Raw genomic sequence first — 23190 nt, forward strand, 5'->3', positions numbered from 1 at the left:
GAGAAAACCAAGCCAAAACTGAAGGGAGGTTTGCCTAATGGTGCATTAAAACTGGCTTTTAGCATTTTGGAGTGTGGGGATCATCTTGGTGTTGGCTATGGAATATTCTCAGAAGAGTGTGTAGTAAAGTCTCACAGCCTCTCTGGGTTCCAGTGTCCTCATCTGTAAAGTGAGGGGGCTGGAAATGGTGGGGGAAAGGGAGAGAAGCAAACCATGAGAGACTTTTGAATGCTGACAAAAACTGAGGACTGATGGATGTGGGGGGAGGGGGGGATGGGCATGGAGGAGGACACTTGTGGGGATGAGCACTGAGTGTTATGTGGAAACTAATTTGACAATAAACTATTAAAAAAAAAAAAAAAGTGAGGGGGCTGGACCAGCAGCAGTTTCCAAACCTTTTTTCATCCAGTGAGATCTCATGCTTCATGGGCTGGGAGGGAGACACAGAGTCTCTCATTTGGGCTACTCTTCAAACCCGCCCTACTCCCAAGCCTCTAGAGAACTTCAGGGTTCCTCAGCACTCAGCCCTGGCAGGCTTCTGGGCCCCTACCTGCTCTAAACCTTAGTACTCAAAATGCGCTCCCTGGATCAGCAGCTGAGGGACTCACCTGGGACCTTGTTAGGAATGTGCAGTCTCGGGCCTCCCCTAGACCTGTATTGGCACAGACTCCCTGGTGATTTGTATGCATGGTGAAGTTCGAGAGGCACTGCTCAAAGAACCCTGGGTCCTTTCCTTGCGGCTTCTTTAGATAACATACTTTATGAATGTAACAGTTTTTTCTTTCATTGTGTGAACTTAACAACACTTTGATTTATCCTCAAATAAATTCTAAAGACTCAGAACCTCCAGAAACAGCGCTGGTGGAAAATCATGCCTAAGACTGTTTTTAGTGTCCTTTGCTCTGTGCTATGACCCAAGGAGGCTGTCTCACATGTGGGGTTCCTGTGGACTCAGCCATCTCAGTGAGGTGAAGCGAGCATGAAGGTTCTGGAGCACTTTATTTAGCCAGGCACCCCTCCACCCTCTGGACTCAGAAATATGAAGACTTGTGTAATCAGAGACAGGCTAGCCATGTGTCCCCATCTCCCCCACTTACCCAGTTGACTGGGACTTTTTTGTCCATTGCAAATCCATAAGCTGTCATTCAGGGAAACTAGATCCTTCTTAGTAGTAGATTCTAACGTGGGCTCTGTTAGTAGATTTAGAGATTTATATATATTTTGGTATAAGCACAACTCAGCAAAATGTAAGACCCAGAATTAGTTGCTTAAACCTGCTAGTGAAGGTATACTAATACAGAGCTTCATTTTCCTCTCTTTCCATCTCAAAATTAAATAGAGTAATCTGCTCCATGCTATAGAGTTTTAGCTTAATTCCATATATTATGCTTACCATGGAGATGAAATAGAAACTGAAATTTGGAAATACAAACTTTTTGCTATTTTGACCGTCTCAGTGGTAACTGGCAGCCAACCAGCATATGCTATAAATACAATTAGGGGATTTTATTTCACGAAAACCCTAGATTACTTTTTCATTTTGTTTTTAGAGCACCAACCTTCTTCTTACCTTGATCATAATTTAATTTCACTTTAAACAGGGTTTATCCTGTGTTGGTTTTACCTAGTCAAGAAAATGGAGCTAATCAGTTTTTGTTGCTTCTTAAAACTCAATTTGTTGCTGTATCTTGATTTCAAGGTAGGCTTTCCATCAGATCCGATTATCTCATTGAAATTCACAATTCTAGTATTTTTCTGTCATGTTCAAAATAAAAACCTGACATGAATTATGCATTAGAATATTGCATTTCGAGTATTAACCTAATATTAATTGTAAATTTGGAGCATATAACAATCATAACAAAAGCTAACTAGATTATCTATGGTAAATTATTCTTTCATATCCTTACTGGCATTGTCATGCTCCTTAATTTTCCTGCTGACAGTAAACAGACTCTTTGCTCTAGACTCAGTACTTAGTGTGTACTAAAGTGTAATAGAGTGAATGAGTGATTTGTTGTATAGAGTATTGTCTATTTTTATTTTTAGAGCATATTACTGCTCCATCTTTTAACAGTTTTGATCAAACAATTTTGCACAATTGAATTTTTTAAACGCTTAACCCCTCACACACAAAATTATACATGTAGGGTTGTGGTACATAGGGCAACCTCAAAAAGGTAGATTTCACTACCTTTCTAGAAAAGGTAAGTTAAAAAAACATTTTCTTCTTCTTCTCTATGGCCTTACCCCATCTCAGTCCAAACCTGGGGCTTTGCAAGTGGCAAAGACTCCCAACTATTGGTAAGATTGTCTATAACACTCATATGATACTAAATAAAAAGCAGATACACCCTTACTAGTGCCTCATCAAGAGCAAGACCATTACTCCAATCACTATAAAGAAGAAGCTTTTTGTCTTTATTTTTCCCCTTCCCTCTAGTGTTAAGGAGGAAAAGAATAGAGTAGGTAGCAGGAGATTTGTTCTTTGAAACATGGTTTGAAAAATGAAAAAGTTTTTTACTGCCATAGTTATTAGGTACTGAAGATCTTCACGCTAAAGCAAGAGAGGGGAAACTGTTAAATCTGGACCAAAAGTTGGTTCTTTGAATTGGTAGTCTTTTTTTCCTTTAAGAGGTAAATGGTGGGCCTGCTGTAACGTGCTATATGATCTTGGATAAATACTTAACTTCTAAGACTTATATGTTGAGGTGAGTTGATTGGTCTGCTCTGGGAAGATCTTGTCTAGCTTTAAAATTCCATAAATACAGAAAATCCATTTCAAAAATTGGGAAAGAAGTTGAATAAGGGACAGGATATGGAAAACTGGATAGCTTTTTTTTCCCTTGGGCCAGGTCATTGTAGTGGGTGCTACCATCTCTGAGATAATGTGAAACATCTGCACGAAAACATTTTCCAGGTTGCCAGTTTTCACTGTCAATGCCAATGTTATCAGCTCCCATAGGTAAGTCCACTTCCAGATAAGGGCTTTTTCAGTTAAGTATTCTAGGAAGCAAATTTTTATAAACTTCCACTTTCTGATTGATGCCCAGTATACAAACTGATACGTTTCCATAAAGGACAAAATCATGAATAGGAGTTGTGATCCTACTACCTTAGCAACAGTGCTTGGTGTGTTGCTGATTTTAATCATTCATTACTCAAACATTTACGGAGCATCCACTATGTGCCAAGAATTGTGCTAGACACTGGGGGACACAGAAATGAATGAAATCTAATTTTTCTCAGTGTGGGAGTGGAGATGAATAGATAGATATGAAAATACATAATTATCAAAGTTATACTTTCGATGGTAGAGGTAAAGAGCAAACTGAATTTTGAAGGATGAGAAGTGTTCAAGCTTGGTCTCCTTTAGACATGTTAAGATACTGCCAGGTGCTGGGAATTCTGTAGTGACTAAAGTATGACCATGGCCTTTAGGGTGCCTGCAGTCCAGTAAGGGAGCTCCTCTGAGACTAGATGTCACAGGATGCGATGAGAGCATAGAAGAGAGGTGCCCTAACTTAGCCCTGGAGGGGTCAAGAAAGACCATCAGATGAAAGTGTCTCATAAATGCCTCAATATGAATAAATGTCATCTATAGTTCTTGGAACTTTGTTTTACCTTCTAAAAACCATAATGATCATCCTTGCACTTCTAACACCTAATGACTTCATTCTTAATTTTCTTAAGTTGGAGGCTTCAGACCATGTAAAACAAAGTAATTCCTTATATCAGTAATTTTTTCTCGCCTATCTCCAGAGAATTGTAGAAAAAAAACATACTTATTACTATCTATTAAAGTGTGTTTTCTTCATGTGGGGGGAAAAGAAAAGAAGGGAGAGACTAGAAAATTTAGGAATTCTTTTCTCTTGGTCTTTTTCACTTCACTGATTTATATGTTTTCTATTTTTTTGCTAAATTGTCCATGCCCTTTACTTCACTCTTTCCTTCCTACCATTCATTTCAAATCTCCTGTTTGTGGTCATAGCTCCCTTATCTACATCCAAGGGGAGAAAGGGGACAGTGGTGACATTTTAATCATTTTGAATCCTTATACTTTTTGATAACTGCTAAAAATTTTGACATATGAAAATTTTGAATTAATGACAAAAATTGTTTTCAAATTATTTAAGCAATTACCATGCTGTCTTAGTTTCCAGATTTACTAATGACAAATAATTTCTAATCATTTATTAGAATATTTTTTCTTGTTATAGATCCATTTTTGTAGAGTTCCTTGTAGTTCACTTTGTTACAATTTTTTGAAGATTCATACTAATGTTTAAGTAGAAAAGGGCTGTAATACCTTTTCCAGTTTAAATTAGGAGACTTAGTGCTTTCCAAGTACAAATGAGTGTTCACCTAGCTCTCTATCTCTGCTTCTCATTTCTTCCTTAAAAAGTCTCCTCTTCCTTATTGTAGCAAAGCATTAGTATTAGAGTGTCTTTAGCTACCAAAACAGCTTAAGTAATAGGAAAGACTTATCTCGATAACAAGAACTCTAGAAAGAGAGGGAAGTTCCAGGGTTGATGAAGTGAGCAGCTCACAATATCATGAAGGACCTTGGTGCCTACTGTTTTCTGTCATTCAGCCTGTCATCTTGGGGTGGCTTCCTTCATAACCCCAGCTGGCTGTCAAAGTTCAAGGAGTCACATGAAGATGATGACACACAGAGGTATATTAAAGGAGAGTTTCCTCCCGCGCTTCTCTTTTTACCACCCAGGAACATCTTTCCAAGAAAATCCCAGGAGACTTTGCACATCTCCTAGGCCAAAATTGCATCACACCTAAACTAATCACTGATAAGGGGAATAGGATTACATGATAGACTTAAGTGAATTATGATTCGTGCCAGGGGCTCGGGAGAGGGTCCTCTTCTTTAGAACATACGATGGTGGAGGTGTGGGGAGATGGGTAGACAGTCATCAGTGTCTCTTAAAATAATCAAGATATAATATTCAGTGATTTGGCTCATCTGTATAAATAAGAAAAATAGAATGGCTTGACCACTTGTGTTGAGGTACAGGGGAGAAGGAAAGGGAGAAGAGACATAACTGGTTTGAGGGGGGAATTAGAGTATTCTAATACATCCTAGGTTGTAAGGAGAACTTTTAGAATCTGTAGAAAGAAGCTCCAGAAAGCTGTGGATTCACCATGAAGGGAATCCACCTTTTTTTTTTTTTTTTTTAAAGGCTGGCTTTTGTAGCTATCTGATTAATTAATACTCACTCATGGATTTCGTGGCTTAGCCTAAGGCTCTTTGCTCAAGAGAATGAAAAAGCCCCTGGGAGAAGGGCTTTGCACAACAGAGCAGTTAGACACATTATATCTTCTCCATATGACCTCCTAGGAGTCTTCTGGAACAGAGCTGGATAGGGCACATCCTGAAGCCAGTTCTATTCATTTTTTTAAGTTTATTTCTTTATTTATTTTGAGAGAGAGAGAGAGAGAGAATGAGATTGAGAGAGAAACAGAGCAAGAGAGAGAGAGAGAGAGAGAAAGAGAGAATCCCAAGCAGGTTGTGTGCTGTCAGCACAGAGCCCAAGGTGGGGCTCAAGTTCATGAATGGTGAGATCATGACTGGAGCCAAGATCAAGAGTCAGATGCTAAACTGACTGAGCCACCAGGTGTGCGCCCGTTCTGTTCCTGCACTGACACCAGAGAGTCCCTGCAGAGCACTTCCAGTGAGCACCAGTGCTGTTTCCAGCCTTGAAACATGTGCTGAAGCCACTTCTATTTTTTAAAATTTATACAGATGGGAAAAGTCATTGAATTCACATAGTTATTAGAAATTTTTTTATTTGGTCCATATTTGTCTTCTAACCTCCTACTCCTGAAATTTCTGTATACTCTCTTTGGTTCCTTAAAAATAAATGGCAACTTGTATAATGTTATGGTACCAGCCTGGAAACACTGCATGGAAATTGTCACCACAAATGATAATATCATCTAGACAGGAGCCAGGAGAGCTGATTTGCCAAACTAAAATGTCTGAAATGAATCTACTGTTATTTATTTGTTCTTTGTTTATTCTCTATATTATTAGGTATTGTTAATTATTTATTCTTTGCTTGTTATCTGTATGCAGTACTCCTATACACTGCTAATGTATTTGTAAACTAAATCAGTCTTGAAAAGCCTAGGATGTGGAATTCATCTGTAGGTTATAAGTGGTTTTCAGTTTCATTATTTCCTATAAAGGAAGACAGTGTTGGTGCCCTACCTGTATTCCTGGGCAATTAGTGTTTCCTGTCATGGGTCCAGCCTTCAGCTGCTGGTACAGGCCTCTCTCTGGCCAGTATGGTCCCGTGTGCTCTGGCACAGTGAGAGAATGGGGGCGTTTATACTCCCAGGGAGCAGCCTTAACCAGAGAATGAAGGGACTTGGTCCTTGCACCTCAGTCAGGGGACTCAGAGGCACCAATTCTATACTGGCTTCCAAGGGCTCCTTCGCAGAATTAAGTGCCGAATTAAGCGCCAGTTGCTGCCATGGTGACCAGCTTGGTAATACTCTTGATCAGCTTCCCTCCCCTCTTTGTCTCACTTTCCCACTGCCTCTCACTGCTTCAAGACTACGTGTACACAAGTCTTGTGTCTCAAGGTTTGCTTCCTGAGGACCCCAAACTAAAAGAATCCTCTAGAGCAGAACATGGTTTAATGGGATGGTTCCTCACTTTATGTTTAAAATCTTGTTATATAAAATATATTTGGATAAAAACTGAGGATAGATAGGTGGGTGAGGATGAAGGAAGAAAAGAGTGGTTTGTGAGCCTGCTAGTTTTACAAGTCTTTTCAAAAGTACTTCATTCCACATTCCATAATGTATACTCTGGGTGTGTGTGTGTATCTAAAGAATGGTATACAGCTATCGAAATTTGTATCTAGTTTTTGTAGTTTCTGTAAGTAGTTTTCTTTATAAAAAAACACACATGCTTATTAACTTTCATAAAGTATTCAAATAATGCAAATACAGGCATTCCTTTACTGGGTAACGATCTATACAGGGCAAATAGTAAAGAATGATAAATTCATTTCTTTTGCTCCTTGGGATCCAGCTAGAGAAAAGGTAATTCCACAAAGTACAAAGTAGTTTGCATATGCAAAAGTGAATATCCTGGGATGCTAAGATCCTTGGGCTCATCAGCTTCCTTGCCCCTTGAAGATCTGTTTTTTCACTCCTACCCCTAGCTGGACACCACACAATGAGAGGGTGCTGCTATTTTCTATGCCCTGCTTTGGAAAGAGCACAGTTCTGCTCTCAGGCTTTCCTACCCACCTTGGAGTTCTGTTCCTACCATCTTCTCTGGACTCGGCATAGGGGACATGAACTGTTTTCAAGGGCTCAGCTACACCCAACTTTCTTGCCTTCCCTTCATCTGGTCCAGAGGGTCTCTTTCTCACCTGGAGGCGGGGAGACACTCACCCGCTGGCCAGGTATTCCTTCAGATCTTTGCTCTAGCCTTGGTCTCTCCTTTGGGAAATCAAAAGCCAGGGATCTGACTGATCCTCTGTGGTTTGTGAGATGTCCTCTTTTTCCTGAGGCAGCATATGCTGCTGATTTGATGGGGAACATGTGAAAGAATGAGAGGATCTTTGGTAAAAAAAACAACCTTTGGTTAACATCTCAAAAATAAAATCTGCCCCATTTATATGATGAGTGGGTGGATTTTCAGGGAATGGAATTGGCTATGGTTATCCCAGATTTCCAAAGTCACTCTCCAAAGTTTGTCAGTTTGCTACTGATTCTAGAAAGAAAGAAGCATGCCAGTTGAGGAAAAGAACAGAAACTTTGCAAGTTGAGTGGGTCTGCAGGGATGCTTGCGTGTGTAGGGTTTTTTGTTGCGTTTTGTTATATTGTGAGGTTTTTTTTGTGGTTTTTTTTTTTTTTTTTTTTTTTTTTGATGCTGTCATAAAGTTTCTCCCAGACAGTTGAAGTTCTGATAAAATAAATATCTGTCATGTTATTTAGGAGTGGGTGACAGGCTGAGAGTCATCGAGCATGTGACAGGCTGTCCTTGATTTGGTAACTTTCTATGCTGTCTTTGGCTGATATTGATCTCATATTTCGTGATATGTAATGAGAGTTTCCTCTGTTGGATCAGTGACATGATTTTAGGTCAGGAAGGTAGAATGTCTCTGCGTCAGCTAGAGATGATTATATTAGATATCACCTGTCTTAATAGCCCTACCTTCGTCTGCTAAGCTGTGGGCAAATGAGATCTTGTGCTTTATCATCCGGCTGCCAGACGGGACTTGGGTAACTATATGTAAAATCTCAAGCTCTATTGCACAATAGTTGATGTTTATGAGGAAAAATAAGTATATTTAAGCTTTTTATAGCATTTGTTCCTTCACACCAAGAGATTATTGCAAGTTTGTATAAGGCTTTATATTTTCATGCTTACCCACTGTGGCTTTTACAACTATCTGTTAGTTGGGCACAGCAAATTACTGCAAAGGCACTATGAAGATGTCATCGAGCTCTGCCGGCTGCTTGGTAATATTCACAAGTTACAGAAAAACATAGCTGCAGGATGGCGTTTGAAGCTCCCTTTACCCTACTTACAGTCTGGATGCCACTCTTAACAACACAAGGTCATTTTTAACCAAATCCTTGATGGAACAGTCTTCTTATAGAAAATAGTATGCAAGCTTTTCTCTAGAACCCACTTCATTACCAAGTAGGGGCCTGAGAAGGTGTTCCTTACCTAACAACATCAATGGGACAGCTCCATTAGGGGAAGGGAACCAAATGCTCCAACTTTCTAAATTGCAGTCCTCATTAAAGACCCCTGTAAGTGGCAGGGCAGAGCCTGTGAGGCCCCTTGTGCGGGGCCCTTCTTTCTAATGCAGCCAGTGCCTACTGGGGTTGTATTTTAGGGGTTCACAATGGGAAGACCATGGAAAACATTTAAGATGAAGAAAGTGTTATAAATGACTCAAGTTTTAGGAAAATTGATTTCCAAATAATGGCCATCTTGAAACAGACGGTTCTCCTTGTGAGATTTTGGAGAATGGAAACTTAACAACAGCTTTATTGGTCAAGAAAAATGCTAAATGTCATCCAACACTCAATATGGATCAGTGAGATAAGGACACTTTCTAAGTTTTCCTACATGGTGTCTCAGCTTTTAGGACAGATTGTCTAACCTGGAATTTTTATGAAATATTCGCCACTGAGGAATGGAAGGGGCAAAAACTACACAATACAGTGTTGACTGCAATGTCAAAACTTCTAGGCCCTGCGTCTGAGTGAAGACACAGGCTTTGTCTCTGGTATTGCCTGAAGAAACATCTTCCACAGTGAAACAACCAGGGGGGTGTCTTATTTGAATCAATGAAAAATTTATAATATAGTCACATTTTTAAGAATGATAGGAGCTCTCCTATCCATTGTGATTGGGGCTGGTACTTGGGTAAACAGAGGAAACAATTTTTAAATGAAATGACATAATGAAAATGTTTATATCAATGTAAAACATATCATTGCACATTTTCTCCAATTTTTTGATGCACAGACAATATCTAATGTTTTCTGATTAGAGGTCCTTCATCTTTGTCGCATAAACTACATCCATAGTATGTTAAGTTTTCCAGGTTTACCTTCTTGAGAATGGAATGCAGTTTAGCAGCATGAATTCAGAATAATTCAGAATACTTGATTTTTTACAATTTTAAGCCAACTATTTAGCCCTCTCTTGTCAACTGCTTTTTCAACTGTAATTCTTTTTTGTTACTTGTCACTGTCAAGTTTTTTGGTAAGCATTCGACTTAGTTTTCCTCACAAAGATAACACTCATACTCATCCTTCATCAGTTTGTCATATTTAAGTCACAAATTTACAGCAATAAGCACAATTGCTGTCAACAAGTTTGGGAATAAACACAATGACTCGGGTAAGCACACATCTTAGCTGGAAGGGCAGGAGTTAATGGGTGTGCCAGAGAACACCTGCTGGGCGCCTGCTGGGCACACCCACTACCAGTGGGAAAGGCTGCTATCAGCATCTGTTAGAAAGGGCTGGGGAACTTGTGGGGATGAGCACTGGGTGTTACATGGAAACCAACTTGACAATAAACTATTTAAAAAAAGAAAAAAAGGGCTGGGGAGCTCTGCTTAATATATGAGATGGTTGAAGGGACTTTAATGAAGACTATTCCTACTATAAATACATTTCCATTAATATGCATAGGCTGTAACTCTTAAAGAATATCTTTGCAAAATGTTTTCTAGCTTGGGTTCTGCAAAACTTCTTAATGAATAGCTAATGTTTACTTATAATCAGCAGAATCTGTCTCACATGTAATTGGTGCCCTAAAGTGCTTTTCCCTGGCAATCTAGTTTACACTCCGTACTGTAATTGGTTTGTTCATCAGACTATTTTTTTCTTAGATGGGAAGAGATAGTGTTTTGGTCCACTCCTCATTGAATTATCACAGTTTAAAATGAATAATTTGGAGATTTAATGAGCTCTTGTTCCATTTATACATGCTTGAGACCCTAAATACTTCTATCAATGTTTTTAGGGTTTTTTTTCTCCTAAATACTGAGAGCAATAGAGTATGCTATGCCAAGAATAGTTTGAAAAAGAAAGTAAATAGATAACAGCCCTATTGATATTAAGTTGATGGATTTGGAAAAGTTTAGAGCTGAGATAGAAGCATGTGTGTATGTGTAAGAGGCAGAGAAAGACATTGGCAAAGAAAGACAGAGTGAGATGTATATATATGTGAGAGAAAAAGCGAGACAGAGACAAAGAGAGACAAAGAAACAGAGATAAATACCAAGCTAGGAATAGAGAGAAATAGAAAATCAGAGGAAAACAGATAAGGTTAGAGTGAAAACATACAGAGACAGATGGAAGCAGAGATACCATGTGAAAGACAAAGGGAAACCAAGACATACAGAGACCAAGGAAGAGCCGCCTCAGCAAGTTGGTTAAGGTTAGTCAGTCTCTGCCCAGTTTGACCACAACTGTAGCGCCACAGGTGTGTCAGTGATCAGGCTAGGCAAGCAGGCCCCGGGGACCAGTAGGAGACACGGTGTCATAACAGACAATACCAGACCTGTGATTGGGTCACAGCCTGGGCGTTAACTAGGTGGCCCCAAACCACTTGTTCATATCTATTACTCTTTTCAATCTAAATGTATTAAATTTTGTTTGTTTGTGTTTTTTGTTTTGTTTTGTTTTTGGCTGTAGAAAGGTACTGAAGGAAATCTCTGTTGGAGAACTCAATCCAAATGAGACTGTGCAGGCCAGTTTGGAGGCCCAGCTCCTTTCCAAGCTGGACCACCCAGCTATTGTCAAGTTCCACGCAAGCTTTGTGGAGCAAGATAATTTCTGCATTATCACAGAGTACTGCGAGGTGAGACTCTCCTTTTTTGGAATTCTCAGTAAAAACCTGTTTCACAGTAAATAGCGCTCTGTAAAGGGACTTCTCATGAGTTCAGGTATAAGTTCACAAGCTGTTGGGTAGGGGAATGGGTTAAATAGGTGATGGGAATTAAGGATGTTGTGATGAGCACCTGATGTTTTATGGAAGCGTTGAATCACTATATTGTATACCTGAAACTAATATTACACTGTGATGCTAACTAAGTGGAATTTTGAATAAAAACTGGAAAGAAAAGAACCCCACAAGCTGGACTATAAAGACCTGGGATATCGCATCTTGCAGCAGAGAATGATAATCTCTAGGTAACTGACAAACTCACTTCTAATGAAGGAGTATTTGCTGCAGAAGAATGCTTCTTGGGGATGTATTTCAGAGAGAGTCACCCAAACCTTTTACAGTGGTCCATTGGACAGACCATTTCAATGCCATAATGGAGTCTCACATGGAGCAGAGGTCCATCTCTTGAGTTTTCAGTTCTAGGCTTATTCCTCATTTTTCTCAATGGAAATTTGGAAACGGAAATATGACTCATTTTTCTCATGGAAATATTCCTTCATATTTATAAATTTGTGATTAATGGCTTCAGATATTTGCAGTTTTCCCTGCCACTGCATATTCTCTGCAAGTAATAGCTGTGCATTTTATGAGCCCCAACTGACTATGAAGCTGCTTGGAAAGGTAGCAGAGGGAGAAAGTACCAAGGTGTGTTTCTAATATGAATCTGTATGTTTGTTGCTGACGGGCTAGGTAGAGGGGAATTAAAAGGGTGGAGTCAGGCAGAGAATATGTAAAGATAACCTTGCTCAAAAAGTATCTCCCAGAACATTCTGGGAGGTAGTCTTAGGCAAATGCACTTTGGGAGAATTTGGTGCTATTTATACTTAGAGTGAATTTAGGCAGTTCATCACTGGGATGTTGCTGGGGCCTGAATGAAAAGATGCTGGGGAGAAAGAAGATGATCTTTAGAATGCACGGCAGGTCTGTTTGGGTCAGAAACTTTGGACAACCAGAGGGTGCTGTGTGTTTGAGAAGCAGAAAAGAAAAGCAAGAGGAGATGAAGCTTGGAAGGAATAGGGATAGCAACAAAAGCCAACCTTATCTGCTTTCCACATCACTGGCATATTAACCAATATGAAGTCAAAAACCCAACTAAAATACCTGCACGTTTGAGATATTCCAAGTGTCAGCTGTAACCTGCAGGTCAGCCTCCTTGGCTCAGCTTTGCCAGGTGTTTCCTCATCCATTGTCTGCTTGGAGGAAAGTAAGGGACAAGAAGGGGCGGGGAGGGAACCAGGGAGTTTGGATGTCCACTTCTTCATCAGTGGACTGTGAGGAAAAGCAAATGATAGTTGTGCAGGGCAGTGACAGTACACAGCTACTCAGGTATGTATGTCATTGATCCGAGCAAACTGCAGATATTACCGTATGCAGCTACAATATGATCAATCTGCTATAGTTAAATCATTTTCCTCCTTTACCCTTCAGTTAACCAACTGTTTTATTTGGGAAACAACTAACTCCTACTGCTTATGATTGTTACTGCTACCTCTGCTGCTGCTTTTAGCACACTGGATTTTCCAAAGATTCCTTCCTGGTCTTAACAATATTTTTCACTGTAGTTATTATTGTGCAATAGAACTTCCTGTGATAATGTAAATGTTCTATATTTGTGCTGTCCAATGCAGTAGTCAGTAGTCACACATGACTTTTCAGCACTTGACAAAGGGTGGCTAGTGTGATTGAGGAACCAGATGTTAAATTTTGTTTAATTTAATTTTATTTTTCTTGAATAGTTTATTGTCAGGTTGGTTTCCATATAACACCCAGTGCTCATCCCAACAAGTGAACTACTCCATGCCCATCACCCCCCTTCCCCTCCCCCACAGCCCCATCAGACCTCAGTTTGTCCTCAGCATTCAAGAGTCTCTCATGGTTTGCCTCCCTCCCTCTCCCCAACTATTTTTTTCCCCTTCTTCTCCCCCATGGTCCTCCGTTAAGTTCCTCCTAATCCACCTATACATGCAAACATATGGTATCTGTCCGTCTCTGCCTGACTTATTTTGCTCAGCATAACACCCTCAAGTTCCATCCATGTTGCTATACATGACCAGATTTCATTCTTTCTCATTGCCATGTAGTATTCCATTGTATACATGAACCACATCTTCTTGATCCATTTGTCCATTGATGGACACTTAGGCTCTTTCCATGTTTTGGCTGTTGTTGAGTGCTGCTATGAACATTGGGGTACTTATGCCCCTCTATATCAGCACTCCTGTATCCCTTGGGTAAATTCCTAGCAGTACTATTGCTAGATCATAGGGGAGTTCTATTGTTAATTTTTTGAGGAGCCTCCACACTGTTTTCCAGAGGGGCCGCACCAGTTTGCATTCCCACCAACAGTGTAGGAGGGTGCCCGTTTCTCCACATCCTCACCAGCATCTAGAGTCCTCTGATTTGCTCATTTTAGCCACTCTGACTGGCGTGAGGTGGTATCTCAGTGTGGTTTTGATTTCTATTTCCCTGATGAGGAGGGATGCTGAGCATCTTTCATGTGTCTGTTGGCCATCTGGATGTCCTCTTTGGAGAAGTGTCTGTTCATATCTTCTGCCTATTTCTTCACTGGGTTGTTTGTTTCTCAGGTGTGGAGTTTGGTGAGTTCCTTATAGATTTTGGATACTGTCTCTTTATCTGATATGTCATTTGCAACTATCTTTTCCCGTTCTGTCAGTTGCCTATTAGTTTTGTGGATTGTTTCCTTTGCTGTGCAGAAGCTTTTCATCTTGATGAGGTCCCAATAGTTCATTTTTGCTCTTGATTCCCTTGCCTTTGGGGAGGTATCAAGTAAGAAATTGCTGTGGTTGAGGTCAAGCAGGTTGTTTCCTGCCTTCTCCTCTAGGCTTTTAATGGTTTCCTGTCTCACGATCAGGTCCTTTATCCATTTTGAGTTTATTTTTGTGTATGGTGTGAGAAAATAATCTTGTTTCATTCTTCTGCATGTTGCTGTCCTGTTCTCTGTTAAAGAGGCTGTCTTTTTTTGATTGGATACTCTTTCCCGCTTTGTCAAAGATTACTTGGCCATCCATTTTTGAGTCCAACTCTGAGTTCTCTATTCTATTCCATTGGTCTATGTGTCTGTTTTTGTGCCAATACCATACTGTCTTGATGATGACAGCTTTGTAGTAGAGGCTAAGGTCTGGGATTGTGATGCCTTCTGTTTCAGTTTTCTTCCTCAATATTACTTTGGCCATGTGGGGTCTTTTGTGGTTCCATACAAATTTGAGGATAGTTTGTTCTAGTTTTGAGAAGAATACTGGTGCAATTTTGATTGGGATTGCGTTGAATGTGTAGATTGCTTTGGGTAGTAAATGACATTGCAACTATATTAATTCTTCCAATCCATGAGCATGGAATGTTTTTCCATTTCTTTGTGTCTTCTTCAATTTCCTTCATAAGTTTTCTAAAGTTTTTATCATATAGATCTTTTATATCTTTGGTTAGGTTTATTCCTAGGTATTTTATGTTTTTGTCTGTGTGTGTGTGTGCAATTGTGAATGGGATCAGTTTCTTGATTTCTCTTTCTGTTGCTTCATTATTGGTGTATAAAAATGCAACCAATTTCTGTATGTTGCTTTTATACCCTGCAACTTTGCTGAATTCATAGATAAGTCCTAGTAGACTTCTGGTGGAATCCATCAGGTTTTCTATGTAGAGTATCATGTCATCTGCGAAAAGTGAAAGTTTGGCTGCTTTTTTGCCAATCCTGTAGCCTTTTATTTCCTTTTGTTGCCTGATTGCTGATGCTAGGACTTCCAGCACTATGTTATACAACATTGGTGAGAGTGGACATCCCTGTCGTGTTCCTGATCTCAGGGGGAAAGCTCTCAGTTTTTCTCCATTGAGAATGATGTTAGCTGAGAGCTTCTCATGGATGGCTTTTATGATGTTTAAGTTAAGTTCTTTCTATCCCGACTTTCTCAAGGGTCTTCTTTAAGAAGGGATGCTGTATTTTGTCAAATGCTTGTTCTGCATGTATCGACAGGGTCATATGGTTTTTATCTTTTCTTTTGTTAATGTGATGTATCACATGGATTGATTTGTAAATATTGAACCAGAGCTGTAACCCAGGAATGAATCCCACTTGATCATGGTGGATAATTCTTTTTATGTGCTGTTGAGTTTGATTTGCACATATCTTGTTGAGGATTTTTGCATCTGTATTCATCAAGGATATTGGCCTGTAGTTCTCTTTTTTTGCTGGGTTTCTGTCTGGCTTGGGAATCAAAGTGATGTGGGCTTCGTAGAATGAGTCTGAAAGTTTTCCTTCGATTTCTATGTTTTGGAATAGCTTGAGAAGAATGGGTATAAATTCTGTTTTAAATGTCTGGTAGAATTCCCCAGGGAAGCCATCTGGCCCAGGGCTCTTGTTTGTTGGGAGATTTTTGGTAACTGATTCAATTTCTTCACCAGTTATGAGTCTGTTCAGATTTTCTATCTCTTCCTTTGTGACTTTTGGTAGTGAGTGTGTGTTTAGGAATTTTTCCATTTCTTCTAAATTGTCCAGTTTGTTGGCATATAATTTTTCATAATATTCCCTGATAATTGCTTGTATTTCTGAGTGGTTGGTTGTAATAAGTCCATTTTCATTCATGATTTTGTCTATTTAGGTCCTCTGTCTTTTCTTTTTGAGAAGCCTGGTTTGTTGATTTTGCTTATTTTTTCAAAAAACCAACTCTTGGTTTCATTGATCTGTTCAACTGTTTTTTTGGATTCTGTATTGTTTATTTCTGCCCTGATTTTTATTATTTCTCTTCTCCTACTGGGTTAGAGGTACTCTTGTTGCTCTCCTTCTAGTTCCTTTAGGTGAGCTGTTAGATTTTGTACTCGTGTTTTTTCTAATTTCTTGAAATAGGCCTGAAGTGCAATATACTTTTCTCTCAGGACTGCCTTTGCCACACCCCATAGAGTTTGGGTTGTTGTATTTTCATTTGTTTCCATATATTTTTTAACTTCTCTAATTGNTTGTATTTAAGTGCTCCCATATTTGGTGTGTAGACATTTATGATTGTTAGCTTTTCCTGATGGATAGACCCTGTAATTATTATATAATGCCCTTCTTAATCCCTTATTACTGTCTTTACTTTAAAGTCCAGTTTGTCTGATATAAGTATAGCTATTCCAACTTTCTTTTGACTTCCAGTAGCATGATAGATATTTTTCCATCCCCTTACTTTAAACCTGAAGGTGTCCTCAGGTCTAAAATGAGTTTCTTGTAGACAGCATATATATGGATTTTTTAAAAAAATCTATTCTGCTACCCTGTGTCTTGATTGGAGCATTTAGTCCATTTACATTCAGTGTTATTGTTGAAAAATATGAGTTTGGAGTCATTGTGTTCTTTGTAGGATTCATGCTTGTGGTGGTGTCTCTGGTACCTTGCATTCCTTGCAACATTTCCCTCATAGAGTCCCCCTCAGGATTTCTTGTAGGGCTGGTTTAGTGGTGATGAATTCTTTCAATTTTTGTTTATTTGGGAAGTCTTTTATATTTCATTCTATTCTGAATGACAGGCTTGCTGGATAGAGGATTCTTGGCTGCATATTTTTTCTGTTCATCACATTGAAGATCTCCTGCCATTCCTTTCTGGCCTGCCAAGTTTCAGTAGATAGGTCTGTAATCACTCTGATAGGTTTCCCTTTGTATATTAGGGCCCTTTTATCCCTAGCTGCTTTCAGAATTCTCTCATTGTCCTTGTATTTTGCCAGTTTCACTATGATATGTCGTGCAGAAGATTGATTCAAGTTACGTCTAAGGGGAGTTCTCTGTGCCTGTTGGATTTTAACATCTGTTTCCTTCCCCAGATCGGGGAAGTTCTCTGCTATAATTTGTTCAAGTACTCCTTCAGCGCATTTCCCTCTTTCTTCCTCTTCTGGAGTTCCTATGTTACAGATATTCTTCCGTTTGTATCACTCAGCCCTCGAACTCTCCTTTCATGTTCCTGGATCAGTTTCTCTCTTTTTCTCGGCTTCTTCTTTTCTTTAATTATGTCTTCTAAGTCACCGATTCTCCTCTTTGCCTCTTCAATCTGTGCATTGGATGCCTCCATGTTATTATGCATCTCATTTATAGCATTTTTTAATTCATCACGACTATTTTTAAGCTCCATAGTCTCTGTAGTAATAGTTTCTCTGATGTCTTCCTTGCTTTTTCAAGCCCAACAATTAATTTTATGACAATTGTTCTAAATTCTTGTTCAGTTGTGTTGCTCATATCTGTATTGAGCAGTTCTTTAGCTGTCATTTCTTCCTGGAATTTCTTTAGAGGAGAATTCTTCCATTTCATCATTTTGGCTAGCTTTCTGTCTCTTGTCAGTTTTAAAAGCTTGTTATGTACTCTGCACCTGCGAGTACTGTTGTATTAAAGAAGGCTCTTTGAGTGTCCAGGGCCTGTCCATTCAGGAAGTGTTCTTTGAGTGGCATGTCTTGGTCTCTCTTGTTGAGAGTTTGGTTATTTTATTTCCCTACTTGTAGTGGTATTTGGGACTCTCCACCATGTGTGCTTTGGCTTGTTTCTTGAGGTAGCCTGGAAAACAAAACAGACAGAAAAACACACAGGGAACAAAGGCACATAAGCACACAGACAAATCCAACAAGCATGCAAACTGAAAGAGAAATAGAAGAAAAAAGAAGGGAAAAAAAGAGGACGGAGGAAAAACTAATAATAAAAATAAAAATAAAAAATAAGAAAGGAAAAGAAAAAAGAAAAAACTCAAAAGACAAAGGACAGTCTAAAAGTATAAAACCAGAATTCCCAGCTACAAATAGAGAGCCGGATATATATAGTGCTGATGGAAGAGCATATAGAAAGAGAGAAATGATAGGGTGGGGAGGAAGCCAAATTGGAAGAGAAATGACCAGGGAGAGAGACTAAGAGGCTTCATTCAGAGAGAGAAAGAGGAGAATATGGTGAGAGGCGAGGAGATAGAAACAGAGATAATGTTACTCAGAGAAATTATATTGTCTGATTACTCCAAAGAGAGAGAGATAGAAAGGTAGTGGTGGAGGTGTAGAATATACATCTAGAATGGATTAAATGTGACTGTTTAAGCAAACCAGGGACCAGAGTGCCCAGTCCAGCAGAGGGGAGGGATACGAATGAGACAAGAGAAAATATATCTGGATAGAAAGAATTGATCTAGAATTAATCATGGTAGTGCATCCATGTTGGTCTTGTCCTGGGCTCTGGTTAAAAAAAAAAAAAGGCAGCTCTCCAGTGGGGATGGGCGTGGTTTGGTGTAGGCGGGTCTGAGCCTCCACTGCTGCTGAGGCTGCTCCTTGAGGTCCCACCTTGGTAGTTGTAGGGAGAAAAATGGAGGCGCCCCAGTTCCCTCTTGAACCAAGCATTGCAACTCACTCTTTTGGGTCTGATCTCCCTGTGCCGGCAGGCCTAGCTGAGGTGGGCCATGCTATATTTCCCAAGGCCCACCTCGTTTCCAGATCTTAGTCCGAGCACCCCACTGATACCACTCGAAATAAACACCCGCAGGCTGAGTCCCTCTGAGCAGTTTCAAGCCTCCCGCCTCCCTGGTGGGAATCGAGCAGAAGCAGAGAGCGGTGGAGCAGCTTCAGGCATCGCGCTTTCCCTCTAGGTCAAGCTGGCGAGCGGAGGAGCGGTTTCTCCTGGCGTCACCTGGGACCAGTGCGTCCCGCTCAAGTTCAGCTGGACAGCTGGAAATCAGATCCCTCTGTGTCCTGAGCTGAGGTTTTTCTCTTCTCCAGGGACAGGGACAGTTCCTTGAGCAGTTTCAGCCGCTCTTTCTTTTCCCCTCGACTCACCGCGTCTCCCGCAAAGGGGGCTCCCACCTCTCCCTCCATGTATCCACTCCCGGCCATTTTTATCTTCCCCAGTTTGCACTCACACACCTATAAGGTTGTTTTCTCAGCAGACTCTGTCTCCTTTTCCTCCCAAACTCCTGGATTCTGTAAGGGTTCCAATGGCTTCAGGCCTTCTCCGTTTGAGAGATGGGGGTGAGTGAAATGTAAGGAGCTCCCTACTTCTCCGCCATCTTGCCTCCTCCTCCTGTTTAATTTTAATATATTTAAATTTAAATAACCACTGCCTACCATATTGGACAGGTCGTGATAAGCAATAATTTTCTTTCCCTTCCTTATTTAACAATTTTTTTTAATTTTAATGTAACTCTAAGCTACCAGAGAAGTTATAAGAATAACACATGAACTCCCATATACTGTTTGTCCAGATTTGCCAATTACTTTATCATTCTATTTATTCACCTATCTATCATCTATCTATCTATCTATCTATCTATCTATCTATCTATCTATCTATCTTTCCTGAACCATTTGAGAGGGAGTTGCAGACACAATGCATCTTTGTTCTAAATACTACTATATTTTCTAAGGTCAAGGACAGTGTCTTATATAACCCTGGTACAGTGATCAAAATCAGAAAATTAATATTGATACAACATTAGTACGTAATCCAGTTGTTGTCCAAATGTGATCCCAGGCCAGCACCATCACTTTCACTTTGTCACTTCACCCCACCCATGCTGACCCAGAAAATCTGGAGGTGTGGTCCGGAAATCCATGTTTTCACAAGCCCACCAGGCAAGGCTAAAGCACATCTAAGTTTGAGAATCACCCATCCGCAATCCATCTTCAAATTTAGCCCATTTGTCCCAATTACGTCTTTGGAAAGGACATTTCTGTAGGTTTTTTGTCTCACGCACGATCCAGTCCAGGATCATCTGTGTTAATTTTTAAATGCTGGTGGTTTCCAGGGATCAAGCTACTCTCCTGGGAGGGGCGTTGCCATGGTGACGGCCACAGGCAAGCAGGGGAACCACTGCGGGGCTTCCTGGGCTCTGTGCTGCTGAGCTGTCAGACTGTCACTTCTCTTACTCCTAAGGAGTGACGTTTGCGGGTCGCTGGTTCTTGTTGTTAACAGAGATATTTCTCATTATCAGACTCAAATTTGCTCTTAACTCGCACAACTCTGGCATTATCCTCTCTTTATTGAGGTAAAATAATGCCGGAAATAGCAGACGGCCAAACTTCACCTCATAATAAAATGCTGTCACCATTGAAATAGTTTATCTTTTTATCTCCAAGTTTGTGCTTTTGTAATTTAATTTGGGACCTTGCAGGATCCAAATATATATATGCATTTGTGAGACTGCTGTATCTACCACTCAACCCTTTGGGCACATCACATCTGATTAAGAGCATCAAAAGCAAACAACTGAACTCTCACAACTTCTTGTCAAGATCTAACCAGATCTTTGATGGGGAATAGTTCCAAAACCGCCAAAATGGAAGAGTGTTTCAAATATTGATCTCTTCTCTTCTCCCCCACTCTCACCCCCCACCACCCAGTGTTAAACCCACTACTTGGTGTTTCCTGTCCGTCCTGCACAGTTTCACACCTCTTCATCTGTGCGCGGGCCATTCCCTTTCAGAGTGTCCTTTCTCATAGCCACACATCTTCAAATCCTACTCATCCTCCCAGGCCAGCAAAAGTGGCACCTCCTTTACAAAGACTCCCATAATCTCCTGGCTGGAAATCCCTCCCCACCCCCATTGCATGGCGTTGTATGTCTCCTGGCACTCAGCACATTATGCGTAGTATGAACCATCTCAGACATTAGATGTGTGGGATTGATCTTTTTCTGATTCATTTTTGTATCATATCAGGGACTCATGTAGTGAGCCACAAAGAAATTAGCACTCAGAAATTTTTTTTCTGATGAATTCTTCATCAGGCAACTGCTTGCAGCTGCCTCCCACCCCATTTCTGCCAAAGACTAATGATAAAAGAGAAAATATTGGATCCTTCTACTTGTTACGTATGTCAAAAGCATTTTGTCCTACCTTATTTTGCTGGCACACCTAACAATGTACTGCACTAGAGGGCTGTGAGATACTACCTACCCACCTGGGTGAGGACAAGGCCTCCCCAGAAACCTGGGCATTAACTTAGGAGTTGCAGTAGAGTATGGGTGAGTATAACCCACATATCTTCAGTAGAGAGAGACCAATGACTATCCACCGAAAGCAGGAAAGGTTGGACTTGTCTATTTTGTACTTAGTAATATGTTTTTATTTATTTATTTATTTTAACATTTATTTATTTTTGAGAGAGGGGAAGAGACAGAGTACGAGCGGGGGAAGGGCAGAGAGAGAGGAAGACACAGAATCCGAAGCAGGCTCCAGGCTCTGAGCTGTCCGCACAGAGCCCGATGCGGGGCTTGAACCCACGAACCATGAAATCACGACCTGAGCTTAAGTCAGACGCTTAACCAACTGAGCCACCCAGGCACCTCTATTTTCTGCTTAGTGATATTAACATAACTAAACAAACTGTCTTAGTATAACAGTAGTGCTCAGCGTTGGCTGTACATTAGAATCACAAGGAGATCTCAAAAATCACAAAACCTGAGGTCCATATCCAGAAAGTCTTATTGAATTGATCTGGATTTTTATCTGAATGTTGGAAATTTTGAATGCTCTCCAGTGATTCCAATGTAGCCAGGGCTGAGAGCTGCATAAAAAGGAGAATTGTTAGGTGGAAACAGAAAAATGGAGCCAAAAAGGAAAACTTTGTCAGTGTGTATGGAACACTGAGCCAAGATGAGGCCCAGGCTGGAAGATCAAGGAAGCCTGGGTCTGGTGGTGGGTTAGGTTTTCTGCTCAGGCCACTTGGCTAGGTGCTATCATAATTACCTGGCCTGTTCTTCTTCCTCTGTGTGCAACTTTTGATTATAATTCAGCTCTCCACATATGCCTCTTCTAGCCGGAAAAAATCTGGCTAATTGACATGAGCTCCTGTTGTCTAGGCAGCTATAGTTCTCACTGTAGCTGAATAAATTGTAATTCTAGATTACTTATTGGTTCCTCAACAGTTTGAAGTTCACAAAGGCAATGGTAGTTGAGGGTCTTTCCAAAAGCCATTATTGAGCCCCAACTCTGTGTCAGATACAATTATAGAGAGTGTGGGACAACAGAGATAATATAATATTTCCTTAATGTACCCGTCTGGTAGAATAAATGAATCATTTCTATCAATAGCAAAAATAGAAGCGAGATATGGTAAATGTCGAGGGAAGGAGGTGGTTAAAGTCCTGGTTGAGTTAAGAGTAGAGAGAAATGGACTGTGGGAACCATGGAGGAGCTGGCATTATATTTGAACTTGAAGTATGGGAAGGATTTGGTCAAGGGAGATGGGACAAGGACATTTTAGTTACAGGGGAAAATGTGATAAAAAGCTCAGAGGTAGAAAAGCATGAGCCATGATTTAAAAATATAATACCTCACTTTTAAATATAATGTGTTTGCATTTCCTAATGTTAACAACTTATATACCCATCGTATAAATATCAGAACCAGGATATTAATATTTTACGAGTTTTATTCCTAGTGACTTTGTCTGTTCCAGGGCCCAGTCTAGGATCCGGCATTGCATATAATTGTTGCATCTCCTTATTCCTTTCTCATCGGTGACAGTTCCCTTTTCCAGCCTTGTTTTTTATGACCTTGATACTTTTGATGAGTACTGGTAACTTATTTTGTAGAAGGCCTCTCAGTTTGGATTTGTCTGATGTTTCCTTGTGATTAGATTGAGGTTCTATTTTCTGAGCAAGACTACCACACAAGTGAAGTGATGTCCTTCTCAGAACATCATATTAAGAGGGAACATGATGCTAGTACATCTTATTACTGGTGATGGTAACTTTGATTGATTGAAGCTGTGTCTGCTGGATTTCTCCACTA

At 40.2% G+C, this 23190-nt stretch overlaps 1 protein-coding gene across 1 annotated transcript in view; it reads left to right on the plus strand.

The window, feature by feature from the left end:
* Positions 1-23190, plus strand: part of LOC144220614 (serine/threonine-protein kinase Nek11-like) — a gene marked incomplete at its 3' end in the record, with an annotated part of 113954 nt that overhangs the window by 29260 nt on the left and 61504 nt on the right. Inside the window, exon 3 of the mRNA XM_077750918.1 lies at positions 11203-11368. Coding sequence (XP_077607044.1) covers positions 11203-11368 — 166 coding nt within the window. The remainder of the gene's footprint in view (positions 1-11202; positions 11369-23190) is intronic.

This window comes from Crocuta crocuta, unplaced genomic scaffold (genome assembly GCF_008692635.1).
Source record: "Crocuta crocuta isolate KB4526 unplaced genomic scaffold, BGI_CrCroc_1.0 scaffold279, whole genome shotgun sequence".
Lineage (NCBI taxonomy): Eukaryota > Metazoa > Chordata > Mammalia > Carnivora > Hyaenidae > Crocuta > Crocuta crocuta.